Source organism: Capronia epimyces, assembly GCF_000585565.1.
Source record: "Capronia epimyces CBS 606.96 chromosome Unknown aczIQ-supercont1.8, whole genome shotgun sequence".
NCBI classification, from domain to species: Eukaryota; Fungi; Ascomycota; class Eurotiomycetes; order Chaetothyriales; family Herpotrichiellaceae; genus Capronia; species Capronia epimyces.
Genome location: NW_006912911.1, coordinates 1,450,078 through 1,471,139, shown reverse-complemented (window position 1 = coordinate 1,471,139; position 21,062 = coordinate 1,450,078). Strand labels below are relative to the sequence as shown.

The 21,062-nt window shown below is 53.2% G+C and overlaps 8 protein-coding genes across 8 annotated transcripts; 4 read left to right on the top strand and 4 right to left on the bottom strand.

The window, feature by feature from the left end:
• Positions 1-417: 417 nt before the first annotated feature.
• On the bottom strand, positions 418-666 carry A1O3_08942 (uncharacterized protein; the record flags this gene model as incomplete). Its single annotated transcript, XM_007739038.1, has 1 exon — positions 418-666. The coding sequence occupies one exon, from the start codon at positions 664-666 to the stop codon at positions 418-420; it is 249 nt and encodes an 82-aa protein (XP_007737228.1).
• A 3,443-nt stretch (positions 667-4,109) lies between these two features.
• Positions 4,110-5,712, top strand: A1O3_08941 (uncharacterized protein; the record flags this gene model as incomplete). The annotated part of the gene is made up of 2 exons (XM_007739037.1): positions 4,110-5,423; positions 5,482-5,712. The coding sequence occupies 2 exons, from the start codon at positions 4,110-4,112 to the stop codon at positions 5,710-5,712; spliced, it is 1,545 nt and encodes a 514-aa protein (XP_007737227.1).
• Positions 5,713-6,672: 960 nt separating this feature from the next.
• A1O3_08940 (uncharacterized protein) lies at positions 6,673-8,175 on the bottom strand (the record flags this gene model as incomplete). The annotated part of the gene is made up of 1 exon (XM_007739036.1): positions 6,673-8,175. One exon carries the CDS (start codon positions 8,173-8,175, stop codon positions 6,673-6,675), a length of 1,503 nt encoding a protein of 500 aa, XP_007737226.1.
• A 2,060-nt stretch (positions 8,176-10,235) lies between these two features.
• A1O3_08939 (uncharacterized protein) lies at positions 10,236-12,828 on the top strand (the record flags this gene model as incomplete). The annotated part of the gene is made up of 2 exons (XM_007739035.1): positions 10,236-12,420; positions 12,476-12,828. The coding sequence occupies 2 exons, from the start codon at positions 10,236-10,238 to the stop codon at positions 12,826-12,828; spliced, it is 2,538 nt and encodes an 845-aa protein (XP_007737225.1).
• A 1,453-nt stretch (positions 12,829-14,281) lies between these two features.
• A1O3_08938 (succinate-semialdehyde dehydrogenase (NADP+)) lies at positions 14,282-15,775 on the bottom strand (the record flags this gene model as incomplete). The annotated part of the gene is made up of 1 exon (XM_007739034.1): positions 14,282-15,775. The coding sequence occupies one exon, from the start codon at positions 15,773-15,775 to the stop codon at positions 14,282-14,284; it is 1,494 nt and encodes a 497-aa protein (XP_007737224.1).
• A 737-nt stretch (positions 15,776-16,512) lies between these two features.
• A1O3_08937 (uncharacterized protein) lies at positions 16,513-17,202 on the top strand (the record flags this gene model as incomplete). The annotated part of the gene is made up of 1 exon (XM_007739033.1): positions 16,513-17,202. The coding sequence occupies one exon, from the start codon at positions 16,513-16,515 to the stop codon at positions 17,200-17,202; it is 690 nt and encodes a 229-aa protein (XP_007737223.1).
• Positions 17,203-17,213: 11 nt separating this feature from the next.
• Positions 17,214-18,469, bottom strand: A1O3_08936 (phosphatidylinositol glycan, class U; the record flags this gene model as incomplete). The annotated part of the gene is made up of 2 exons (XM_007739032.1): positions 17,214-17,452; positions 17,500-18,469. The coding sequence occupies 2 exons, from the start codon at positions 18,467-18,469 to the stop codon at positions 17,214-17,216; spliced, it is 1,209 nt and encodes a 402-aa protein (XP_007737222.1).
• A 281-nt stretch (positions 18,470-18,750) lies between these two features.
• A1O3_08935 (uncharacterized protein) lies at positions 18,751-20,766 on the top strand (the record flags this gene model as incomplete). Its single annotated transcript, XM_007739031.1, has 1 exon — positions 18,751-20,766. The coding sequence occupies one exon, from the start codon at positions 18,751-18,753 to the stop codon at positions 20,764-20,766; it is 2,016 nt and encodes a 671-aa protein (XP_007737221.1).
• Between the last annotated feature and the right edge of the window lie 296 nt (positions 20,767-21,062).

Genomic DNA, 21,062 nt, shown 5'->3' with positions numbered 1-21,062 from the left:
AGTATCATCATGCCATTGAACCCATCAACTCCTATTACATCCAGATGCCCTCATCCCACCCAATAGAGACCTCATCCGTCGTTAGCCTAATAATGATCCAAATGCGCGGTTCGTCCACACGCCGACCATATCCGTCATGCAAGGGAATGTAAAATCGTAAATTCCAGCGGCGTCACCCAATAGATACCTCATCCGTCGTTAAACCTAGTAGTGACCCCAATGCGCCGTTCGTCCACACGCCGACCATATCCGTCATGCAAGGAAATGTAGAATCCTAAACTCCAGCGGCGTTGGCAGTAGAGTAACATTGAATTTCCATTCCAATTTCCAACACCAGGCTCATCTCTGAAGACCAAGTTGAATTTCCAACACCAGACACATCTCTAAAGACCAACTTGAAGTCTCCATGTATTAGACTTATTTCAGCTTGGCATAGACATCCCGGGTCCAGCTCTCGCCCACCTCAGCCTCGTTTTGCTGGCTGGACATGACGGCGAAGTTCGCAGTGCTGCCGAACCCCTGATACGGCGTGGTGGTCGGGCGCAGGCAGTCATACCACTTGCCCTTGGGGACGCAGATCGAAGAGACCGGCCGGCTGGACGGATGAGAGACCGACCCAGTTGTGGTAGTTGTGGTGTTAGAGGATGTCGAGACCCGGGCTGACATGATGACTTGGTGGATGTGGAAAGAGAAGTAAGCCTCCGACAGAGGGAAGTAGATGTACCCCGTGCGATAGAGAACTTGGTGACTAGAATAAACTTAGGCGTCGATCTCGACGGGCACGGATTCAGTGTTGTCGAACTAGACCTGCGTCAAGGCTTCCTAGATGCGGGTTTTCTTTGAATGCCAATGATCAATAATGCTTGAGTCAGTAAGTGCTTGTGTTCTTGTCCCGGACCTACCCCGTATTTATGGGGAAACTGTTGTTCCACGGTCAGTCATGGAAAGTAGCTCGTTCCGGGGTAAACAGCGCATTTGACATTTGACGTGCCAGGGAAGACTTTTCATGGTCACCAGGCGAGCAAAAGATCGGGCGGCGACTTTGGTGTAGCCTCAGGCCAGTGTTTTCAGCCATTCTCCGACTTGGGATCTGACGCAACATGGCACATTTTTTCCTGATCACGAGTGTCTGAGACGTCAAGAGGAATGAAAGGCGACACGGCAAAAAAAAGATTGGATGTGGTAAGCAAGGGACTTGCAGACTATGTGTCATAAAATGCCTCCAGGAGCAATGCGTTACGTAGCCGAAAAAATAGCAAACTCGACGTGCAGAAGGCTGAGGCGCAGCCTGAATCACCAAGCACCACACGGGGAAGTAGGATCGACTGGTCCGGGGCACGACGTGCGTTGCAGTTAGCAGTGGCGCTGTGGGCGCACATGAAACTCCAGAGATCAAGCAGTCGAAGTCAGTCAGCGGCGCTGCGGCAGACTCTGATCGCAGCGCGAACGGTGGGAGGGTGGAGCAGAGGGGGGGTTGAGGGCTTTGGAGGCCAGCGAAGATCAGGGCACGATGAAAACTCTGAACACTTGCACAGGGAACCTCGTCATCAACAAGCACTGCACTGCGGGGTAAGGCTAAGCTAGTACAGGCAGGCGCGAAGGCGAGGGAACATATCACCGTCGAATTGGCAGGCCAGGTTGCAGCCAGACTTGGGGGGAGGACAGCTGAGTGGCAGGGATCCGGGCATGGCCACCCACTTCAACACCGTAGGTACGAGACTGGGGTGGCGGTGGTTGTGGTTGTGGTTGCGGTTGCGGCTGCGGGTGATAAATAATACTACTAGTAGTATTGTTGATGCGGGCAGAAATCAACGCGCGCACGTGTGGGACGATAAGGATAAGGACGAGGACGAGGACTGATGCTGTTGGGAAAATCAGTGGGCGGTGGGCAGTGGGCGGTGGCTGGGTGCAACGTTTTGATTTTCCCAGTCCCAGCCGGCAAAGCCAATGATGGTGGGCATCGACAGAGGTTGGGAACCGATAGCAGCCCTGTAACAATAGTAATAATAATAAAGAATGTGGGAAACTGAAATTCCAGCCATCCTCACCACTTCCAGGCTTTCGAGTCGGACTGACGACTGACCCGACATGCTAGAAACATGCGGTGAGCCGACATCGGTACGCAGTGCATGCAGTACTGTCCTGGTCCTGTACTGCACGGGTCACACACATCCTGGGATGGGGGCGCACCCTCGACAGCACAGGTGCACACTTCAGGCTCGCCCACTTTGTCAATCGAGTGGCCAGCAGCAGCCTTAACCATCACGCCTCGTTGGGCCGCAACGAGGCTTCGAGCCTTGTGTTGATCGCAAATATTAATGGGGCCAACAATGAGATGTGTCAGGCTGGGGGGACGGGCTCGGGCCAGGTTTGGGTAGAGGTCGGCGCCCCAAGATAAACAAGAAAAGCCACGCTTTCCCGGCCCTGGCCCTGGGAGAGCATAAGGTACCTATAGCTTGAGCCTGAGCCTGCGCCATGGCGGTCAGAAGAGGACTCCGTATCTACTATCCCTACAAGATTGATCAGACCTGGCAGGCCAGGGCTTCCGTGCCCAAGTGAGGCGAGGCCGCGAATAGTGCATCCGCAAGTCCACATCCCTCCACCCAGCCGAGCTATGGCTGCCAATTCCGTAAGCGGATGGGCTGATGGCGAAATTCCTTCTGATCCCCCTCCTCCCTGAGTTGGTTCCCGTCTCGTTGTGTGGATTGGCTGCTGATGGGCGGATGGGCTGATGCCACCGCCGGGCTGGAGGGGCACCCTGGCCTAAGGAGCCTGGCCCGCGGCGGCGATTGGCCCAAATCTCGCCAGCTCGGAGGCAATGCTGAATCTGTTTGTGGCATGCCATTAGCTGGTCTTTCTAAAGCCTCGTCCTGTCAAAGTCTGCCGCGGAATCTTAGGCTCCCTCTTGTGGCTTCCCTTAGGCCTTGTGTCCCCTGTCCTGACTCGGCCTTTCTCACCCCCTTGTGCAGCCTCGGCAGATGGCTGGCCACTTGCAGTCGTGCGTTGCTGCGGGCCGGCCTTGCCACACGCTGCACCCTGAGGGTCTTCGTTTGGTCGGAATTCCTGAGCGATAAGAATTGCGGCGGAGGGTGGGAGATCGCAGAGGCCTCAGGCCTGGCGTCTTCGGCCGAGCATGCTGATTGATGGATCGAGGTGACTGGCCCAGTGGCTTGCTGGGTTGTAGCCTGGTTGTCGCACTGCAAAGCCTGGACACGTGCAGCAGGCGGAGAAGCAGGCCAGGGAGGGAGTGGGAATAAGTGGCCCTTGAAGCCTGAAGCCTGAGCCTTGACAGGCGCCACATTGCTGATGCATTCTTTCAGCTAGGAGTAGCTGCGGTGGTGGTGGTAGTGGTGGTGGTGATGGTGGTGCGAGTAGTTAGTTAAAAAGGTGCAGGATGCCCTTCCCCCCTCCGCAGCCTTACAGGCTAGAAGCCTTGTCCACCTTGCCCTCCCTTCACTTCTCTCGCTCCAAACCTACCACGCATTCTGCAATCCTGATCCCCTCCTCTTTATTCTTTCTCTCCTCTTCTTCTCTTCCTCGCCCTCCTCTCTGGTCTTCCCACTTCCACTCCCACGAAATATAGCCTCGTGTTTCGTCTTTGGTAGCCTAGCTCCTCTGCTTATCGCCGCCTTCTGCTTATTCCACTTCTGTCGGCCTCCTCCACACACCCACCCGCGCACGAGCAATTCCACTCGGCATATCTCTCACATCTACTCCGTACTCCCGGCTCCAGACTCGGATTCTTCTTTCTTTCCTATCTTTACTGGGCTTGAGGTGCCATTTCCTGCCGCCTTCACACCTGGAAGGAAGCCGCGCAGCACCCTCCTCAGAGCCTAGAGCCTCGAGCCTCGAGCCTCGTCACTGCGCAGCTGGATACCCGCGACCTTCACGGCGGCAGCTCGCCAGTGAAGACATCCGCATCTAGCACATAACCAACTCTTCTCGCCACCAGTTTCGAGGAAAAACATGTCCCGTCGCTCTTAACCAGCCTTGGCCACTCAAGCTCGGAAGCCTTGTCTCGTGTCGCCGCCTGGCCTTGCCCACGCCGAACTCCGCTCTCGCACCCACCACAACCGCCTAAGCCGCCACCCACCAACTTCCTACCCACCATGACCACCGAGTCCAACATTAGTATCGCCTCTTCATCTCTCCGAGGCAGTCCCTCAGACCGAATCATCAAACCACGGCCTCGCAAGGATTCACTACAGTCCATTTCCGGCTCTGACACCCACCCGGGCCGAGTCGTGAAGCCTCGCGCTCGAAAGTCGCCCGGGTCCGGAGCCAAGAGATCCGAACCGGCCAAGCGCAAATTCATCTGTTCATTCTCTCATTATGGCTGCGATGTTGCCCTGAGTTCCAAGAACGAATGGAAGCGCCACGTCTCCATTCAACATCTGCAGCTGGGCTTCTACCGCTGTGATGTCGGGTCCTGTAATCCTGACCTGAACCCCAATGTCCCGGGTCACAAACGGGTCTACAATGACTTCAACCGGAAGGACCTCTTCACTCAACATCATCGACGCATGCACAAGCCTGACGGCTCTACCGGGACAAGTCCATACCCACCCAGCAATGCCGACCCCAAGGAGTGGAGAGCCTTTGAGGACAGCCTCGAAGATGTTCGAAACCGATGCTGGGTTGAGAAACGTAAACCTCCTCAGCGCAGCACCTGTGGCTTTTGTGGCCGTGTTTTCGAAGGTGAGGGCAGTTGGAACGAGCGCATGGAACATGTCGGCGGTCATTTCTCCCGTGATATAGTCGAGGCAAAGGAAGAGCGCGAGGACGAAGATCTGACTCGTTGGGCCGTGCAAGAAGGCATCATCAAGGAGGCTAGTAATGGCCGTCATGTGCTCATAGACCAGCCACCCATCGCGAGCGAAAGACCTTATCTGGCCCGCGGAGATCGAGATGTTGTCATGACCGATGCCCCGAGTTCCGATGGGGTCTCGCGCGACCCCGAACAGTCCCCGTCGCTGAGTGCATCGTCAAGAAGGCCAGAATCTGAGAGGGGGGACTACTACCAGAAGTTAGAGAGCCCTCGAGAGTCGCGTCGACTGAGTAATGCCTTGCCTCCGAGCACCAATGGCACCCCTCGTGCACCATCGGTGCCCCTGCTCCAGCCAGCTCCGGCAGCCCTGGCCGGTGGTCAACCTATCGCGCCTGCTCATGCGGGTGCTTCCACGGCACCATCTCTGGCTCCCGTCCCCTCACCTAGAGTCAGCCAGGTACAGCTTCAGCCTCCTCCCACTCCTCCTGAGAAGAGGGGCTACAATCTGGCGCCGCCACCTCTGCAAAAATCCCGGCAATCTTCCGTTCCTGCTGCTGAAACTGAGTCTGGGAGTGGCGACCGGCTTGAAGATCTCATCAACCAACTGATCCGACCCAAGCCGCCCAAGACCCACCGACGGCTGACTTGGAAATGCGTAAGTTCCACAGGAAGAGGCTGAGCTTCCAAGTCTGGTGCTGACAGATTGATTCTAGGATTGCAACCTGGAAATGTCGGTTGACATTGACGACGCTGACAAAGAGGCCATTGAAAGTCTTCAAGACATCAGCATCATCTGCAGTAAAGCGTCCAATCCTTACCTCAAAGTGGCCAAGACCGGCAAGTATCACGTTGTGGCTTGTGACGAACTGGCCAACTACGTTTTCCGGAATTCGAAACAACCGGTCGAGCAACATGGCCAAGCCAAGGAGATGACGGTGAGCTAATGCCACGTCACATCAAACACTCCAGATCTTGTCAAGACCCGACACGGTGAGATGATTGAACAATCTGCAGACTTGAGATGAAGACCAAGTTTATGATTTTTCTGCTCCGTCTCGGAAACCAGAGACTTTGCTCGAATGACATATACGTTAAGCGGGGTCTATTGTATCATCTACCAAACGCCCATCTCTTTAGGGACAAAATGGTCGGGTGTGCTGGGTACGGGTGCTATGGCTATGGCTATGGCTATGGCTATGGCTGGAAGGCTGAAGGGGGCGGTAACACGAGAGCCTTAGGAGCCCTTGGCTCGGGGCCCTTGAGTACGGGACCAACCGGTTTCATGTAAGGGTATGAGGGGAACCAAAAAACGAGAACTCTTTCCTTTTTCCTTTTTTTTTTATCCCACCAGTCAGATTTTCATTCTGAAAGAGCGTGATGACCAGTTCTAAACAGTGGCTTCTTTTTTCAAGTGTACGGCTATCTTCACAGGCAAAGGAGTGGAGGAGGCTTAGGCTTAGGCTGCGCTGTGCCGCCGATGCCAGTGCCGGTGACAGAGGAATAGAACAGAGACTTTTTACTGCATTTTACTGCATGCCTAGACCTAGACCTGTGGTTTTCTTCTCAGTAGTCCGAGCAGTCCGAGTGGTCCAGCCTACGGAGTATCAGTACCTGTATAGTAGAACTAGAGGAACAGCTGGCCGGCATGGAATACTAGTACAGAGTCCAAAGTACGGAGCGAGTACGGAGTATGTCCTCTGGTATTCAATTGTAGCTAGCTCGAGACGTGGAGCCGCCGGCATGGAATACTACTGTGCTTCTCTCTAGTACAGAGTCATGTCCTCCAGTATTCAGTTGTAGCTAGCTAGCTGCCCAGTGCCCAGGGAGACACGGAGCCACTGAAGCAAGAATGTCACGTCGTTTGGAAACTCTAGTCAGGCTCCGGCCGACAACTGAGTCAGAGATCAGAGATAGCGCCTCCATATTTGATCTCGTCGAGCCTTGCCGATCTTGTCCACCACGTCCTTGGAGCCGAATGCAAACCAGTTGGTGGCCATGGTACTCTTGACGTTGTCCAGAGTCCGCTCGACGGCCGCGATGAACATGTTGCTGGGCACCGCGTTCGCCTCAACCACGGTCGCCAGCGCGGCCAGAAACTCGCGTTGCAGCGCTTGGTTGTTCTGCTTCTCGGGCTCCCCGGCGAGCAAGGTGAGTTTCTGTTCGTGATCGATGGCTAGGTATCTGGTGGAAACATTGCCGGATCCGGCCTCTGCGACGTACGCCTGTCCGATCCACAGCCCAGCCGTGGTCGAGCGCCAGTCCAGGCTGGCGCGGGGGTCGTGAACAATGTTGTGGTCGGTCGTGACCCGTCGACAAACCAGACTATCCCCGAGCTCGACCTTGAGGGGTAGGAGATCGGGCCCGGTTTGGTTCGGGCCGCCGGTGTCGGCGGAGACGCTTGCAATCTCGATTTCTCGGGCTGGTTCGAGGCAAAAGATGACCTTGGTGAGGATGATGACGACCTCGATCCCGATCCACGGGTATGCCCAGGCGGTCAGGCCGACAATCAGGACGGTCGAAACCACGTCCAGGACGCCGCTGATGAGGATCATGCCACCGGCAGCCCTCAAGACCGGCTGCTCGTACTTTGCCCCGTACAGCTGGAACCCGCTGAGGTTATTGAGATGAAAACTGAGGACCTCGCAGGTGACATAGTTCCCGGCCGCAGGCATCTGGAGGCACCGGTATTCAGGAGATCCCGTGCGGTTGAGCTGGACATCAGCCTTGCCCTGGCCACGGGTGACTTGGACCATGATGACGGCCCCGAGCCACAGGCAGACACAGACGGCCTGCACGACGGTCAGCAGGCGACGGGTGCCGTCTGCGCCGTTCTGGACAGCCAGAAATGTTTCGGCACTGTAGAATGCGAGGTAGATGACGGACCCCACTAACAGCTTGGTATAATTGTTCTGCTTCAGTCGGAGAGTGGACGGGCACCCTCGCGCCTGGAACCACGCTTCGACCATGTACGCCTCTGCCAGGTTGTGATTGACGATTAGGGACGTCGTGTGCCGTTCCGCCGTACCCGAGGGGACATGCCGCAGCTTGGGCATGTATCTGTTCACGTACTCATCGTGCGGATAGGACAACTCGGCCACCGTGTTACGGTAGAGCTCGAAACTCCACAGGAGAATGCCCATCTGCAGCTTGGACAGCACTCGCCCGGCGCCGATGCCGGCCACCACAAGCGACGCAGGGAAGCTGCGACTGGCGATCAGCTTGATGTTTTGGACTTTGCCCGTCAGCACCGGGAGGAGCGTGAGGATCGAGTTCATGCCATTGATGTTTTGAACCGCTGACTGCCAATTCCTTCCGCTGACATTGACATTGGCAGTGGCGTCTCTGGGAAGGACGAGCGCTTTAGTCAGACCAAAAATGGTGACGAAGGTGGCCCAAATCAAAAGCATGTCCTCTCGCTTGCTCCTGTTCTGTTCTTTGATTGTTCATCCCATATGCACAGACGGTCAGGTCAGGGCATGATCAGAAGACGTTGAGGCTGAAAGCCGCTCTTGATGCCTGCCGAATGGTACGGAGTACAGTACTCCGTAGACATTGCCCATACCTAGTTTTCTGGGCCTCCGGATGATCACGTGTCGGGCATTCAGGAGGAGGGAAGGTTGCTGGTTGTTCCAGCCTCATTTCGAACGGCCAGGGCAGGCCTGACAAGCAAAGGCCCAGAACTGCTTCTCGCATAAAAAGGGGTCAGGGCTCGATTCAGAGACGAGGCATCCAACACGTCAGCATCGGGGTCAGCTGCTGCGATAGGTAGAACTGCTATAACCTAATCAGTCCCTTGTGGTTTGTGGCTTTTCAGCCGCATGGCGCTGGCGTTTTTCGTGTCGGCCAGGTCTAGACGCTGTGATTTGTGATTTGTGATTTGTGATTCGTATTTCTTATCGGTCGGTTCGATTTCCAAAACGACGAGCCGCACATGGCTTGCTCTTACTTGCCGAATGCAATGGCCATGACTCATGTCTTTAGAAGATGTGATGAAGGTCACTTTTACTACTTCTGGAGACGGTGAGCGCCTGTATTCGGAGTCTCGTTGTGAGGAAGGGGCGAAACAGGCGAAACAAGGGCTGACCTTGAACAGGAATATGCTCCACGCTGCCTTTGGGGGGTGATGACGCTAGCTAGCCTAATACCGTTAGCTTTCAACAGGGCGGCGTGATTATCCTGCCTTAGAGCCTGCCAAGCCCCTAAGCCTTCTAAGCCCTTGCTAATAGCAGTAGCCTCAAGCTCTTTCCAATATCAACATCAGAGAAATCAACACAGGACTATGAATTCTTGTTACAACTTCATTAAGGCTCGTATTCCTGGCCTTTGCATCCTTTGATCGTTGCTTTTCTACCATCTTACTACAAAGCCCTGGACCTGGCATCGCCAACGAGGAACGCACCACCAACCATCTTCCTTTGTCCATGGTCTCATCGAGAGAGAGAGAGAGAGAGACAGCCTCATACTGGTGCATACCCCACTTGGTTCTCTCTCTGCCCACTGAACGGTCACTCTCGATCTCATATCTAGATGTACCTTCAAACATTGGTCCTACCTAGTGAACTCATTGTCTCCCCATGACCGCAGCAGTCAATTGTTTCTGCTTTCAAAAGGTGCCATACTACTATGCCACGGTCTCAACCATGGGACCCTCGTATTATCATCCCCGCATGGAAATACCACTGAGTCACCGATCCTGGATCGATGGCAACTTGCAGCTTACAAACACAGTCTGAGTATGTTTTGCAACTGACAAAGGAGATGTATCTCTAGTGGAAAAAATCAGAATGCCTGTTCTATTGCTCCTCTATCTCATATCATCCTCATCCTCATCCTCATCTCACGGCCTCAAAGTCGACTTGACATGTGATCCTGGGCATAGTCATCTCCGGAATCTTCATCTTCTTCGTCTTCTACCTCTACCTGTTTAGGTTTCTCTATTCCACTCTTCCTTCTAAGCAATCACAATCATACTGCTGACCTTCACACAGCACATCGCCAACACTAGGCCTTGGAATAACATTTCCTCAGTTCAGTCAGAATTCAGTTCTCTCATCATTTGCCTGACTATTCTCTCTCATAGTCCTGTTATCACCATCTCCGTTTCTATATCTTCAGCCCTTTTCTTAATCGCCTTGTCAAAGGTGGGATGTTTCACCACTTCGGCGTCGGTACTCTATTCAAGCAAATACCTCTCTACCAACAACGTCTCACGTATCTCACTTTGATCTGGCGTTCAGTCTGAAACCTGCACTTCAAGGTTAGTCCCATCACTTCAACGGCATCATCTCTCCAGTCTCCATCGGCAAACTGCTAGCTTTGTGGGGAGAAGCTCCCTGGAACCTGCGGATTTGGATATTACGCCTCTCCGTAGCAGTCACACCGTCCCTCTTTTGCTATCCAGCTACGTCAGCAGTGCCAACTCGATTGCTGTACACCACATCCGTCGACGGAGGTGAAGTGAGGCAGAATGGCATCTTCTTCGAATAATCTACCCGCCGTCAACCAAGTCACAGCCTGTTCACCGGCTCAACTATCATATCCTCCATACCGCGAACCATCCTTCGAGGTTGCCACACAGAGAGGCATAAATATTGCTCGCCTGATTGTGGATACGCTTAACAAATCTCCGAGAACCCCTCCCGAGAATCTTCTGAAGGAAGCAAAAGATCTCGCAGAATTTCGAGTTCCTACCGAGAAACTCATTGGATTTTTGGGCGATTCTGGCCATGGAAAAAGCAGTACGCTGAATTCTGTGCTTGATGACCAGGACCTTGCAAGAGCTGAAGCATGTGGAACAGCTGTCACTCCCTACGCCGTCGAGTATTGTTTTCAGCAACCCCGACATCAGTCAGCATTCACTCTGGAGTGCACTCTAATGGTTGGAAAGGAGCTCAGGACATATCTAGGAAGGCTGCTGAGCGATTTTCGTCGATTTACCCTGGCAGACCCGCAGGAACGTGCTGCAAATTTCGAGGGACTTCAATCTGACAGACGAGCTGCACAAGATATTTTTGAGGCTGCTTTTGGTCGCATGGACGGCTTTGACCTCGACCTTTTTGAGTGTAAAGACGATGGAATCTGTCAGAATGACGGAGGCTGTGGAGACGAGGAACGCCGGGGAGATGATAGAAGCTGTGGAGACGACGAAAGCTGTGACGGCGATGAGGGCTGCGAAGACGACGGAGGCTGTCAAGATGTGGCAATGACGATTCTGGACGGCTACCGTGCTCAACTGGCCTTCCCCGAAGATATGACTCCGGACGGGGTCTGGATCAAAGGATCACAGACTGCAGCGGAGTGCCAGGACCATCAGTCGCTCATTCAAGACCGGGGGTTATGGCCCTTTGTGAAGAGCATGACCATCTACTCGGAAATCGGCATCTTGAGTCAGGGTCTTACACTGATCGACCTGCCTGGACTCCAAGACACAAACCTTGCCAGAGTAAGGGCTGCGCGAAAGATGCAAGCAAAGTGCGACGAAATTTTCCTCGTCGCAAATATTGGCAGAGTTGTGGACAACCCTACCATTGGGCAGACTTTGGAGAGCCTCCAGGCACCGACAAGTGCCTCTATCACGCCTGCGAGGAGCGTTACAATCATCTGTACTCACTCAGCCGACCTCTCTGACACGAGGCCCATCGAAAAGTTGGTCAACTTAGCAGACCTGAGAGAGGCGAAAGCGGAGGTAAGGCGAGTGGAGTCACAATGCGACGACTACCCCAGCGTGAAGGCTTACAAAGATGCCTTGAAAAGGGCCGTCTTGAAACTAAATACACTGCTCATAGACGGCAGGAACAAGAAAGTCCAGGCGGAATTGACTCACAAATATAGTCACTTGGCTAGAAAGGGCAAGCTAAGAGTGTTCTGCGTCGACAACGTGGAATATTCCAAAGACTCAGACAAACAGAAAGAGCTGAGTGGAATACCTCAGCTGAGACAGTACCTCGCAGATCTCCCGGCTGAGGCGTTGTTCCAAGAGAAGAACTCATTCATCTCTGACAGGATTCCAGCACTCGTTGCGTCGTTTATGACTTGGATGGAATCAAGCAGGATCAATAGCAACGCTGAACAACCTCCATATCTGCCAGATCTGGATAAGCTTCGTCTGTCGCAAGCCGTTGTTGTGGACTGGGATAAGCAGATGAACGCAATCTTTTGCCGGCACATTGGTTCCTCTCTCGGAGAGGCTTCTGGTTCAATCGAATCGAACTGCTTGCATGTGGCCAAGGGCTGGGCACATTGGGCGCATCAATCAGTGGCAGCATGGCTGAGGCATGAGGGAACTCATCGAACCCCTACTCTGGGCTATAGATGTTGGAACATGGAACTTCTCCGATGCTTCAATGAGGTCATGTGCCCGAAATACCGAGAATTCCATGCTGGGATCGATCCACTCCTTCGTGAACTGGAGACCAACGTCATTCGGCCATGGAAAACATATGAAGAGCAATGTCAACAATTACAGGCCCCGAGGAGCTTTCTCCGATCGCTTGCCAAGCGATCGGACAAGTTGAGAGATGTTGTTGCGCGTGCTCTCAAACGCTACAGCCGGGAAGAAGGGAGAGTCATAGTTGATGCGAATTCGGCCCACTCTGCTTCATACATTGTCGATTGTATGCTCGAGACATATTATGCGGCCCAAAAGATTCCTGGTAAGATAGCGAGGGTCAAGACTATTTCGTTTCAATTTGGGCTGACGTCAATTAGGAAAGCATGGCACGATAAAACGCCATAATAAGTTGCAGGCTCGGGTTTCAAGTCAGGAATTTGTCGAAAACTTCCGAGATTTGCTCTCGGAAGGATTTGAAGAGGCGGTATCGAAGGCACGCAAGACAGTCGAGAAAGCACTTCGGGCAGAATTCAAAGCCGTCCAGACCGATCTGGAAGTCATTCAACAATCTAATGGCCCGGACAAGCTCTTCAAGGTCTACCTCAAATACGGGTGTGATTGCGAACAAGCTGCGGTCAAGATCCAGAAACAGATGGACGAAATGGACGGCCTTGCAGCGACGGCGCGAGAAATGGCCAAGAAACAGTATGGTGGAGACTCACACAACTAGCACACCTAGCACAACTAGCACAACTAAGCCCGGTCGGCCTGGTGCTGTTGGACTCGAACTCGAGGCTTCCGCTTAGGCGGAGATACTTGGTGCCGGCGGCAGTACATATTTACAACCAAGGGGCAGGGGAGTAGGCAGCAATTGGCGAGTTTCTCATCGCACTCAACAAACACTGCCATATTTATCCGTGCCTTCCAAGACGTTGACTCAAGGGCTGAGCAGAAGGAATGGGGCTGAGCTCACATGGCACCAGATCGGCCTGGGACTGTGATCTGTGATCTGGTCGTTTGGAGAAGTGCTGTGCACAACTGGACCAAGAAACTGAGCTGAAAGGACAGCGAAAAGGAACAGAGGGACATGGCGGGGCTGATCAAGGGGTACACACGCGCACACACATACACACACAGAAGACTACGACTGCGACTGAGCTGGGAGATGGGAGATGGGAGATAGGAGAGCTGGATGAGAATGAACCGAGCTGAACAGAGACATACATAGCTAGCTACCTACCTACATACAGACCTATCTACCGACATAGCTACCTCTCTACCCATCCATCTACCCGTCCCCACTGTCTGTACTGTACATAGGAAAATGATTCAAGATTGAAGATTGAAGATTAGGCCTGACTCAGCCCTGAAGGTGAAGGCCAGGTGAAATATAAAATATGGCTCGCCCCCCTACCCCCCTTACTCCCCTTTCCTCTCCAAGCCTCGGCTAAAGCTAAGGCAACTAGGCTTTGGCTACTAGCATACATACATACGTACAGTACCTATTCCGTAAACACAAATGCGGAAATGATGGGGTCGATTGGATTGATTTGATTTTACCTTAGGTACGGTATAGAGTACGAAGTAAGCAGTAAATATCCGTCTACGATACAGTACAGTATGTATGAGCCACCCACCTATAAGTACCTACCAGGTAGGTGTGTGCTGTATAGTCTGTGAGGTAGTCTATGTAGTCTATCTTACTATACAGTAGTATTCCGTACAGACCTGACATGGCATGTCCTACTGAACTACATAGATAGGCACCTACCCGCCTTACATGGTCTGCATCTATTATTTGTCTGCTGCACCTGTTGCAGAGTATCAATATTGTGGCATTCTTCATTTTCATTTTGTCCATCCCTAGTGGTAGTAGTACTGGTCGTACAATCATGGTGCAAATGAATTCCGAATAAATAGCATCTCAAGCCAAAGAACGACCACCACCACATCTCCACCATATTTTCAACTCCATCCCCATCTCAGCTGGAATCCAAATGCTTTTGTCGTGATTTTGTCGTGCTGTCAACCTGCTCCATATCCTCAACGAGTCTAAATCGTCGAGATAAGACCTTCCGCCACTGTACATAATCATCGTCGCCCACAATAATCAATCCACTATCTCGCTCAGCTTAGCGGTCTGCTTGTGTTCATCCACAGCGACATGCCCCTATGCACCACCTCTACCCTTCAAGTTCGTTGCTGATGCCACCGATCGTCACGCTCTTGATCACGGTGAACTCGTCAATGCCGTACTTGGAGCCTTCACGACCGAACCCGCTCTCCTTGACGCCGCCAAACGGACTGGCCGCGTCGGAGATCAGGCCGGTGTTGACACCAACCATGCCGACCTCGAGAGCTTCTGCCACTCGGTAAATTCGGCCAATATCGCGTGAGTAGAAGTATCCAGCCAACCCGACGGGTGCATCGTTGGCCAGCGCGACGACCTCCTTCTCGGTAGAGAACGAGAACAGGCCTGCAACGGGGCCGAATGTCTCCTCGCTGGCGATCTGCATGTCGTTGGTCACTCCGCTAAGCACAGTCGGGGCGTAGAAATTCGAGCCCAGGTCTGGTAATTTCTGTCCGCCCACGAGGACCTTGGCGCCTTTCTTCTTCGCGTCTTGTACATGCTCGTCGACCTTGCTGACCGCTCGGTCGTGGATGACTGGGCCGTGTGTCACGCCGTCTTCAAAACCGTAGCCGACCTTGAAGTCTTTGACTTTCTCGGCAAACTTCTCGGCGAATCTGTCGTAGATGCCTTTCTGCACGTAGATTCGGTTGGCGCACACACAAGTCTGTCCTGAACTGCGGAATTTGCAGGCGATGGCTCCTGCGACGGCAGCGTCAAGGTCGGGACAGTCATCGAACACGATGAATGGGGCATTGCCGCCCAACTCAAAGGACAGTTTCTTCATAGTCCCGGCAGCTTGCTTCATCAAGAGCTTGCCCACATTCGTGGATCCTGTAAAGGAGACCTTCTTGATTCGCGGGTCTGTTGTTAGGATTTCGCCAACCTCCACGGTGTTCTTGAGGGCTGTCACTATATTGACCACACCCTTGGGGATCCCAGCGCGGCGGGCCAACTCAGCCAGGGCATTTGCCGTGAATGGGGTTTCTCCTGGTGACTTCGCGACGACTGTACATCCGGCGGCCAAAGCAGGCCCAATCTTGCGCGTGATCATTGCAGCCGGGAAGTTCCAGGGAGTAATGAAACCACAGACACCAATCGGTTGCTTGATGGTCAGAATCCTGTTCCCGGGGACAGAGGAGGGAATGGTGTCGCCGTAGACGCGGGGAGCCTCCTCGCTGAACCATTGAAAGAACTTGGCTGCGTATGCGACCTCTCCTTTTGCGTCGTTGAACGGTTTGCCGTTTTCCCATGTTATTAACGTGGCCAGGTCTTCGGCGTTCTCTTGCACGAGCTCGTACCATTTCAAAATCATCGTTGCTCGTTCGCGCGCCAGGGTCTTGCGAAAAGAGGGGAAAGCCTCCACGGCCGCAGCGATGGCCTTGTCTGTATCATCTTTGCTGAACTCCGGACAGGAGCCAATCTTCTTGCCACTCGCAGGATCGAAGACATCAAAGGTCTCGGAGGAAGCTGCGTCCACAAATTCGCCGTTGACAAAGGCCTTGGAGATGAGGAGAGAGGGGTCTTTGAGCTTGGGCACGGTATGCATCTTCGCGGTAGAGATTATGCGGTACGACGGGTGCGCTATTCGGGTGAGCGTCGACGGGAGACGAGGGCGGGATGAGGACAGGAGAGTTCGAAGATACAAAGCTGCTGGGGACGCCATTGACAATATGAGCAGGAAGGGCGTATGTGGGGGAAGGAGTGCGAGTAGCGACTTGCGAGTTGCGAGTTTCCTTTCACACTCAAGTCAAGTTGGAGACGACACTGGCTCCCCAGTGGTATCTCCCCCTACTAGCCGAACCTGGGAATATTGAGAGGCCCGACGACTAGCGCTTGGGAGACTTTTCTTCGCGGCTCCGAGATACGAGTCAGAGTAGAGGGAAATAGAGGAGGTGGAGCCCAGTTGAGAACAAAAGATAGAGTTATCTGGTAGAGAGTGAAGCTTTCAAAGCAAGAATGGATCGGTACCGAATGGATCCTATTGAAATATGCGTAGAGGGGTATGAGGCACGGCCGGATCGGTACCGAGAGTCGACGTATCTGTAGATACTCGAGGGTATGAGGCAGGGCGTATACCTAAGGTACGCTCCTGGGTGAGAAAGCCGTATGGCGGAGATCTGCGAGCGGCTAATTTGAAGCCCGATACGTTGGAGCACGCGGCCAGTAGCACGCAGTCCGCAGTACGGTGCGGGAAGAAGCCGTGTGCCGCGCTTATGGCTTCTGCTTTTAATGTAGAGGAGAGACGGGAGAGACGACGACATCGTCCAAACCCTGCAATATAATATGGCCGCCTCGGATGGTGCTGGTGGTACACGCCGGTCCCTACGGAGTAAGGCTCCGGCACAGGCAAAAGTGGTGGAAGCAGCAAACGCGCTTGCCGCATCAGACTTCTTCGCAAAGTACGACAACGACAAGCCAACAACCCCATCAGCTTCTCTACTAGACAGCTTCTCAGACCTGCAGCTGCAGAGATGTCAAGCCGATGCCTCGCATCTCCCGCCGCCACTGTTCGAACAATGTTTGAAACTGATCGAACAGACCAGCGCAGAAGACTACCAGAACTCTGAGGTCAAGTGGTCGCTGCCAAAAAAGAGGAAAGAGATGAGACTGCCTGACATGAGATATATTGTCCTGGTGGAAAGCAAGACCTCGCGCCTTGCCGGCTTCATCTCCTTTATGATCACCTACGAGGATGGCTTCGAGGTTGTGTACATCTACGAAATCCATTTCGCCCCTGAGTGGCAGGGCCAAGGGCTGGGGAAGAAGCTTATGCAAATCGTCGAGGCGATTGGCCAGAACGTCGGTGTGACCAAAGCCATGTTGACCGTCTTCAAGACGAATACTCGAGCTGTCAATTGGTACTACAGGCTGGGTTACCGAGAAGATGAGTTTTCTCCCGGTCCACGAAGACTACGGAATGGCACAATTAAAGAACCAAGTCACATCATCCTCTCGAAAAGATTGAACGACTGATGCCTGTATGTCTATATCTGGCGCACGCTTTTTCCCCTCATCTCGGGCCTCTCTATTTCCCATTCATCACGCAACACGGCAAACAACGTATCCCCGACGAGAATGGTTAGCCCCAGACTCCAAACCAGAGTGATGGCGTAAAAGAAGTTGGCGTTGCCAGACCCAGCATAAATCCACAAATGGTAGAAAGCTGGGCCGAGAAGGGTCGAATACAGCAACACCGAAGCTGCGATGAACGTGTAGCGGGTTACTATCCCAGTCAGCCAACAACCTTGACAAAAAGGCACAAGACCTTACATGGTAGAATGTGCGAGTACATGGGCAGGAAGCCGAGGTATAACGAGACATCCGCTATACTTGGGTATGGTTTGAAAATGGCAAATAGCCCCAAAAGACTGGTGATGACGAACAGTGGCTGGTCTTGGAGTCGAAGGGTCAGCCCTCCAACGTATCCCGCCAGATGTAACCAGAACACTCCAATGAAGAAATCCCGGAAGGAATCGAAAATCTCAATGAAGAAATACCACCACAATCCCACGTTCGGTGTAAGGTCGGTGACTGTGAGTTGTGCTCCATAGCACGACGAGATAAAGTCCCAGAATCCGTCAGTGAGGACAAGTGTAGCGGAGAGCAGTGCGGCAAGAGCTCCGAGGTATGACATGATTAAAATGGGACCGGCTGTAGACTGACTCTTGTTCTTGAGGATCATGAGCAGCGTCGGCGGTAGAAGGAGGCCTGGATACATCGACAGATATGTGCCGATGGCGAGGCTGAACATGGCCCGAAAGGCATTGCCCGACTGAGCGTTCAGAACGGCCTGGATGATGGCGGTGTTGGTGAAGATGCTGGTACTTTTCCCGAGACAAGAGAGAATCGTAAATGGATTGAAGAGGTACGCTGCAGCAATAATGGACCCATCCAGCTTTCGGAACCGAGGGGTCGGAAGGTGTAGTCCTTCGGCAATCATGTGAAGAGACGCGGCATTCGAGAGGTCTAGAGCAACAAAGACTAATGCCGACGGCAATATCTCGAAGATGACCAGGAGCAACGGTGCTTGGTGGTAGACGCCACCGTCATACGGCGAAAGGCCATGCTGGTACAGAAACAGGCCCTCTTGGAGTCTTTTGAAGCTGGAGATTGGGGTTGAGATCTCGACTTGCTCGCCTAGGAAATCTGACAGGTCTGGAAAGGCCACCAAGACAAGAAGCCGTAGAAGGGCCGCTCCAGCATATATCGCAGCCGTCTTGCGGTCGAGCGATATTGCCATCACGCTTCTTGGTGACAACGAGGGCTTGACTTGGTCATCGACGGGACGGCGGGAAAGAAAGGAGTCGAGGCTGCCAACGTACCCAAGGTAGGTAGGTGGCCAATGCAGTGGATAATGGCAGTACGAAATACGCGGGCGGGATCCAGCTGCGGAGTCGGCAAACCTTCCCCGAATAGCCCGGCTCGAAACTTTTTCCCTCTCGCTGCGTTCGACATTTTTACGTAGAATTCACCGTTGCGCCCGTCCCGGTTTTCTCTCTCCAGGAAACGAAGCATCGGAAAATGGCGAAACAGAAAAAGAAGGGCCAATCTGGCCAGGCCAAAAACTACATCACCCGAACGCAAGCTGTGCGCAAATTACAGATCTCCCTTCCGGACTTTCGCAGACTATGCATCTTCAAGGGCATCTATCCTCGGGAGCCGCGAAATATCAAAAAGGCAAACAAGTCGGCCTCCCATTCTACCACCTTCTACTACACGAAAGATGTCCAATACCTGCTGCATGAGCCTCTTCTGCAGAAGTTCCGGGAACAAAAAGCCCTGTCGAAAAAGATTGCAAGATCTCTCGGTCGCAATGAAGTCCAAGACGCAGTCAGACTCGAGAAATATGCCATGCCCAAGATCAAACTCGATCACATCGTGCGAGAAAGATACCCCACCTTCGTCGACGCCCTGAGAGACCTTGACGATGCACTGTCGCTTTTGTTCCTCTTTGCAAACCTTCCATCGACCTCTGCCGTGCCCGCCAAAGTCATCGCCCGCTGCCAACGTCTGTGCCACGAATTTGAACATTACCTCATCACCACGCACACCCTTCGGAAGTCCTTCTTGTCCATAAAGGGCATTTATTATCAGGCCACGATTCAGGGGCAAGATATCATGTGGCTGGTGCCATACAAGTTTGTTCAAAGAGTAACACAAGATGTGGACTACAGAATCATGGGCACGTTCGTGGAGTTCTACTGCACGTTGCTTGGGTTTGTCAACTATAGACTCTATACCTCGATCGGCTTGGTGTACCCGCCCAAGTTTGACGTGGCCAGTGACGAACGAGGGGCGGAGCTCTCGGCATTCACACTTGAAGGGCATCGTGTAGCTGGAGCAATTGACCAGAAAGAGGACGAGCAGAAAATGCTGACCAATGGTCACGGCCAAATTCAGAACTCAGAGACCATCCAGGCCCAGATTGACAAGATTGCGCAGGAAGCTGAGGTAGAGGATGACACGAAGGAAGATGAAAATCCCGAGGAGCAGGCCGACAGTGGCACCATCGACACTTTCACGCCAGCGGCGCCAGAGGGTGACATATTACCGCAACCCGATCTGACTGGGGACGAAGCTTCAACTCTGTTCTCAAATTTCACATTCTTCATCTCTCGCGAAGCACCTCGCCATTCAGTCGAGTTCCTGCTTCGAGCATTTGGAGCCAAACGAATTGGATGGGACGCAGTGCTTGGAGATGGAGCGTTCACCCACGATGAGACAGACCCCAGAATTACCCATCAGATTGTGGATCGGCCCGCGTTGGCGCAACCTTTACCTGCTCTACAAGGGCAGAGCGACCCCAAGGACCAACCCCTCCAAGCCATAAAGCCTGGCTACATTGTACCTGGCCGGGTTTATATCCAGCCGCAGTGGATCTGGGACTGTGTCAATGAGGGTAAGCTTCTTAGAACGGACCTATATGCCCCTGGAGCTACTCTCCCGCCGCATATTAGTCCATGGATCAAACCCACCAGTGGGCAGTACGATCCGAGGGCAACATTAGAAGAGCAAGAGCCGGCAGGCGAAGCTGACCAAGACATCGAAGAGGAGGAGGAGAACGCTGATAGTGCCGAGGAAGTAGAAACAGATGATGGGGACGAGTCTGAGGACGGAGAAAACGAAGTCGATGCTGGTGATATGGATGTTGCCTCGGCATCTTCAGAAGCCGAATCAGAAGAGGAAGTTGCGGACGGTTTCGCTGGTTTCGAGGGCACAGAGGATGCCGATGGTTTGTCCTCGGACCTTGATGACGAAGCCCAACATCAGAAAGAGCTCGAAGCAGAGGCTTCAGGCCGACCCATCCCTGTTGCTAAATCCAAGGAAGATGCTCGCAAAGCCAAAGCTCTCAAGGCTCGGCAGACCGCCCAATCCAAGAAGGATGAGGAAATTGAGCGCCAAAAAATGATGATGAGTAACAAGAAGAGGAAGCTATTTGAGAAGATGCAGTACTCTAACAACAAGCGGGATCTCGAGGCAGAGAAGCTGCGTGCGAAGCGAAGGAAGCTTGAGCGGGCTGGAAAAGGGAAGGCTTGAAACTCGGTGGTGAAGATATGACGTCCTTCCCATCATGTTGGCTTTTAGCAAGGCGTTCGAGGAATGCAGAACGACGGGAAAAGTTTACGACACTCAGATAGACGCCAGGACTATAGAAACCGGACTGGACTTGTCTCATGGTCTCGTATCAATCTGAGGGAACTCATGCCGCTTTTGTAGCTCGAAGTCACGTGATGCCATTTGTCGACCCTCACGTTGTAACAGCAGCGTCGCGTATAACCAAATTGAGAGCTTTTCGCAAGCTCGGAATTCTTCGAGACCTGAACGAGCCCGCT